The sequence below is a fragment of the Narcine bancroftii genome, chromosome 1 (assembly GCF_036971445.1).
Source record: "Narcine bancroftii isolate sNarBan1 chromosome 1, sNarBan1.hap1, whole genome shotgun sequence".
Classification (NCBI taxonomy): domain Eukaryota; kingdom Metazoa; phylum Chordata; class Chondrichthyes; order Torpediniformes; family Narcinidae; genus Narcine; species Narcine bancroftii.
Genome location: NC_091469.1, coordinates 84,455,352 through 84,461,351, shown reverse-complemented (window position 1 = coordinate 84,461,351; position 6,000 = coordinate 84,455,352). Strand labels below are relative to the sequence as shown.

Here is a 6,000-nt window from a genome sequence, read left to right as displayed (position 1 = left end):
ATGCAGAGGCAGAATTTCAATTGAATCCACAATCAGTGGTCACTTGCAAGCTTCCGAGGCCTGTTGAAGGCATATGATGCCAGCTGAAGAAAACACAGGCTGCTCACAGAGCAGGGGAAACCTCAGGCCTGCTGCAGCTCTCCAGGGTAGTGGAACCTAGGCTATAATTCTCTAGTTTTCTTTAACGCTTTATTTTTCCTGGCGTGAATCATGAGATTTTTAATGTTCCAGTTTCTAGGCAAGGACTGCCAGCTCTCCACTCCCCAGGGTACCATCACGGTCAGGTGCATCTTCAGCAAGTAGGTTAGTGAGGACTAGAATAAGCAGGCCTCACTGGCTCAGGTCATCCCAAAGCACATTGGAGTCAAAGCTGTACAATTTTTGAAGGATAACATTATAAAGGAAATGGGTTGCTAATTTGCGTAAAGAGCAAATCATATTAACCAGATAATGTAGTTTGAAGGATGAAAACTGATATAACATAACAATGGGAGCTTCCCTGTTATTCTTCAATTTTGTAGATGAAGAGGTTGTAAGAGAATGAGAATAGTTGATGGGTTGAATATATCAGAAATAATTTATCTTATGAAGCCTAAACACTCGCATATTTTGAATATGCTAAATGATACATGTCTGTGCTGCATCGGTTTTACAGCCCAAGATTTTGCAGTTTTAAATTTAGAATAGACCAGTTCTGATGAAATGTTTGTACTATTGTTGCCTAATAAAATCCATTCTCCACCAGCTTTCAGCAATAACCTGTTTATTTATCAGAAGGTCCTTCTCAAAACCACAGAAGTGAATTGAGTGCTGTTTTAGAAAGATAATGTGGTTGTTTTTTTTCATGTCAGTTTTGGTCAAATTCTGGGTGATGATAAATATTCCACACATACCACAGACTTAGACCTTTAAACCTGTCGTCAAATATTGATGATTCTGCTGTTTTACCGGAACAAACACATCTTGAAATAATCTCGAGGCTGTCCTATAATGTATTGCTTGAAATCTGTATGTTTGAGTCGGGGATTTAGATCAAACAATGAGTATTACAAGGTATTTGAAAAAAAGATGGGTTCAGCCTGTTCCGAAACATAGACCGTGTTCCTGAAGAATTGCTTCAACCAGAAGTTATGATCAATTCTTGGCAGTAATTCCATGTGCAAGTCCTAGATTCAGGCTGGGCGGAGCAGGGAGCTAAAGTTGCCCTGCATATAATTTCACAATTCATGATGAGAAATATTTGCTCTCCAGTCATGATGGGAGACAGGAGAGTTTGAGAGAGATCCTTCAGTTGCAAGGAGGAGTTGGCATTAGATGTCAAGGGGGAAGGAAGTACCTGGGACAGGAGAGAATGGAGGTAATCCAGACTTACAAACTTATTACTCTCTCTCTTTACAGTGGACAAGTATCTCACATAGAACTGCGCAGCACAGGAACAGGTCCAATAGCCCACAAATGAAACTGGAGCACCATGCAGGGAGTAAAGGGATATATATTATGTCCAAGCAGTAAAAATTTTGTTTACTTTGCCATTGAGTTCGGCGCAGACATTGTTGGCTGAAGGACCTGTTCTGTGCTGTACATAGAACAGAACAGCAGTGTTGGATGTTATATATTTTATATATAAATATAATCTTTAAAAGAAATAGATTGTGGGTGGGGGGGGTGGGGTTAGTGTGTAGGTCACTTCATAAACAGAGTGACACTTCACAAAAGAGGTCTCATTTAAAATACAAGAGCTTTGCTGAAAGTGAGACATTAAGGGACCAGTGCCTTTGCAAAGACAATGAAACTGCTTTGGAAGGAATTTCAAAAGCAGGTGCAAATAGACATTCCAGGCTCAAGGTGCTGATAAGATCTTTCAAGGATTGGGTTTTGGAGCCTTGGGGAGGTGTTCTGGTTTTTACAAGCAGAGAGAGGAAAAACCCCAAACAGGATTTCTTCTTTTAGAGAGAAGGGGGGGGGGGTGTCAGTTCTACAGTTCTGAATTAGGTTTTGGAGGCTGCAGCATGACAAGCTGGCAGGCTTATTAAAACCCCATTTTGGAGATGGGTTGTGAGTTCTGAGTTCAGCCTGTTCAAAACTCTTGTAGACCTTACAAGAGGAAATGGCTGGCAAGAGTGTATCTCCTGAAATAAGGGAAACAAGAGGAATTCTGTGGTGACCTGGAAGAAGAGGTTGTCATTTGGAAAACAAATGATGGGGCAAGTTTCTTCCACAAGACATTGAAATTGCAGGTTGAAGGAAATCAGTTTGTGTGTGTCCAATGAGCAACGTACTTCTCTCTCTGAAACCAACAAGAACCTTACTGAGCGGTAACCATTTACCTTTAAGCACCAGAGCCTGGTGAAAAATAATAAATGTTGAATTCTGTGCACAGTATAAGAATTGCCTGATATGGGTGAACATGGAGACGTGAGAATTGAATGATTGGACTATTAAAGCAAAGAACTTTCCTGAACATATACACATTGCATACATGTACACTTAGAATTAGAAGGGGGTTGTTATGTTAAACTAAGTTAATACTAATGTTAACATTTGATCCTGTTTTAATGTTTAAATAAAATTAAAAGCAACTTTTGTTTAAAAAAACCATTTGTCTTCATGAATTTATACTACAGTTGGGTTTTGGGGTCCTCTGGACTTATAATGACAGGAAGTGCCCCTTTGGCCCATGTCTGTGCTGCACATGATATACAAATCAAAGTTAAAAAATTGCTGCTTGCATCAGATAGCAATCCTCTGTTCCCTTCATATTCATGCATCTATCTAGAAACCTCTTGAACACTACTCCTGGCAGTTTGTTTCAGGCACCTACCACTTTCCATGTAAAATACATCTGCCTTAAATTTTCTCCCCCTCACCACTCATGTGTGATGATTTTACCCTGGGAGAAGGATGCTAACTAGGAACACAATCAATGCTTCTCATCATTTCATTAATCTCTATCAGATCTGCCCTCAGCTTCCTGTGCTCCAGAGAAAACAACCCAGATTTGTACAATTGCTCCCCATAACTCATACCCTCAAAACCAGGCAAAATCCTGATGAACCTCTTCTGTACTCTTTCCAAAGACACCATATCCTTCCTGAAATGGGGAGAACAGAATTGGACACAATATTTCATGCAACCTAACCAAAGTTTTATATTGTTGCATTACGACTTCCTTACTTTTATACTCAATGCCTCACCAACGAAGCCAAGCATATCTTATCACTTCTGTTAACTTCTAATATGTATCTCACTCAACCAATTCACCAAGCAAAGCAAACACTCCTCAAGTATTTCAGTGCAAATTCTCTATTTGCCTCCCCTCTACAATGGTTGCAGATGTTTCTCTGAGCATTTATATCCAACTCTAATTAATCAGTGATGCTAATTAGATGGCCCTTCTTGCAAAGAGCCAGCGCAGATAGGATTCTCACATTTCTTCCTCTTTGCAGTTTTTGCAAATAGTAGAAAGAAGGAACAATTTAGAACTCAAGCACAGTTGAGAAACAGACCTTAATATACCCTTAGAACTCAGTGATAGTGTCAGGAGGATTGTGAGTATTAAAGCAAAATTCAGTTGCACCACTCACATTCATTTCCATTGTGCAGACTCAATACAGGAAGTCAAATTCAATCTGTAAACTGTGCCCATCAAACAGACCCGATCAAGCAGATCCCGTCAAACCCTATTTGTCAAACTGATTCCATCAAACACTGCCTGTCAAACAGATCCCGTCAAACACTGCCCTTCAAATTCTGTCCAAGAGACACTCCTCCTCAAAGACTGCAGATCACCATCACCACCTTCTCAAAGAAAATCAGCGATAAGTAACAGATGCTAGTTCACACCAGTGATACCAATATCTTAAGAATGAGTGAAATTTGTCATCAAAAATCCAGCATTGTATGATGAATACTCCCCAATTGTCTATTTATTTATCAGATGTCACCTCCAAGGGCAAATTTGTTCCTTTCCAAGAATTTTGTTTTCTTTGCACTGTATTTATAGAGATTGTTCATATATTTGATATCTAACCTTAATAATAATATTTCAAAGCAACCGATTCATCCACAAATGAGGCACTTATTTTGACTTAACTCATCCATAGAATAACAACTAATGTCAGCTGCATGCTGGAGTTATGCCCCATGGAGTGAGCTAGAATAAAACAATCTCAATGTGGCTGCTTTTGATTAGTGAGGGAGGAGTTTGTACCACCAAACAAATATAAGGATAAGGGGGTGTCCTTTTGACAATGACTACTCACCTGTGGAACCAGAGTTGAAATCTGAGTCCAAAGCAAATGGTACTTTCAGATGCTGTGAATGTCCAATGTGAAATGAGTCAGGTAAATCTCTACCCCAGAAAGAGTTGCATTTATGTGACATTTTTCACATGGCTTTTACGCCATCCAAGTGGCATTAGCTCTTCCTCTGCATTTTAAATTAGAAAGTTGTGAATGGAAATGAACACAATATAGTCACTGGCAAACATCCTTACATCTGGTCTCAAGCATTGATGAAGCATCTGAAAACCACTGGGCCGAGGACATTGCCCTGCAATAAAGTCCCAGGCCTGGTATGATTGACTTCCAACAATTATAACCATCTTCCTTTGTACCAGGGTGATTTCAACTATTGGAGAGTTTTCTTTCACCTCCTTTGACATCTATTTTATGAAGGCCATTCCTGGCTGGATGCCAAAGGCCATGGATTTTACTACACCTCTGGAATCTGCTCATGTATCCATGTTTGAGCATTGGCTGCAACAAAGTCCACAGCCAAGTGTTCCTAGCTGAACCCAAAATGAGCATTGGTGAATAAGTGGCCCTCCATCAGATGAAAGAGTGAAATGAGTGGTTGAAATCGGCATATTTAGCGCAGTCAAAGTTAAAACCAACTAGTATATCCACCTTGGGCACCATTAGCTAATCCTGCCAGCTTTCAGAATAAACTTTTCACTTATCCCATATGTCAGTGGAACATCACTAACAATTTAGTAATATCAGTGCAGCCCCAGCCATCCATTATTTACTGCCGAATAAATAGAATTAGCATTCTCAGACAGACAATGAAATCAAAAGATATCCCACAGAAATAATGGATCGTGTTCAATGGACTTTGTGAAAGCCATGCTGGGAGCCAGAAAAGAAATAAATTCGATCTCTCTGCAAGACTTCTGACTGAGTGACAGAAAGCTCAGAGGAGGAGCGGTGATATGTGGAACATTTAAGTTTACCGGTAGAGATCGACCATGGCCCAAGTGAGACTAAATATGCAATAAAATGTACTCATCCAGACCCGACTGTACCCCACTGTACTCATCCTTCTATGCTCCAAAGAGAAAAGTCCCAGCTCTGCTAACCTTGCCTCACAAGAATTATTTTCAAATGCAGCATCATGCTGGTAAATTCCCTCTGCACCCTCTCCTTAGCTTGTACATCCTTCTAAAATGAGGTGACCAGAACTGAACAAAATATTCCAAGCAGGCAAGGCTCCCAGCCACCATCATGTCAATCTTCTACAGGAGCTCTTATCAAAAGCATCCTGGCCCGTGGCATCACAGAGAAATGGATCAGAGGTCATTCCACAGGACCATAAGATCTACCAGGATTTTTGTCTGAAGAGGGCGCAGAAAATCCTGCACCCTGCACACAGCATCTTTCAGCTGCTCCCATCGGGAAAGAGATCCAGGAATATCGAGCCATCAGCACCAGGACGAGGAACAACTTCTTCCCATGCACTGTGAGAATGCTGAACAACTATTCCACTTTCATTATTCCACTCCTCTGGAAAGAATTATCAGTGTTGCTTGCTATTAGTGGTGAATTATTTGACGAACAAGTGGAGTCATTGCATGAACAAAGAGAGCAATTAATTCTGCACAGTAATATCTTCCAGGCCACATTGGAAGGAAGACCACTACGTTTTTATTCCTTTTGATTGGGACAAGAATACTGTAAAGGATTTATAATAAGATGTCTTGTCTTTAAGATCGCCATCCTG

At 40.4% G+C, this 6,000-nt stretch overlaps 1 protein-coding gene across 1 annotated transcript in view; it reads left to right on the top strand.

The window, feature by feature from the left end:
* The first annotated feature begins 1,275 nt into the window (after positions 1 to 1,275).
* Positions 1,276 to 6,000, top strand: part of LOC138760722 (noelin-like) — a 47,268-nt gene continuing 42,543 nt past the window's right edge. The window contains exon 1 of the mRNA XM_069931753.1: positions 1,276 to 1,357. Within this exon, the coding sequence (XP_069787854.1) occupies positions 1,352 to 1,357 (6 nt within the window). The 5' untranslated portion in view covers positions 1,276 to 1,351. The remainder of the gene's footprint in view (positions 1,358 to 6,000) is intronic.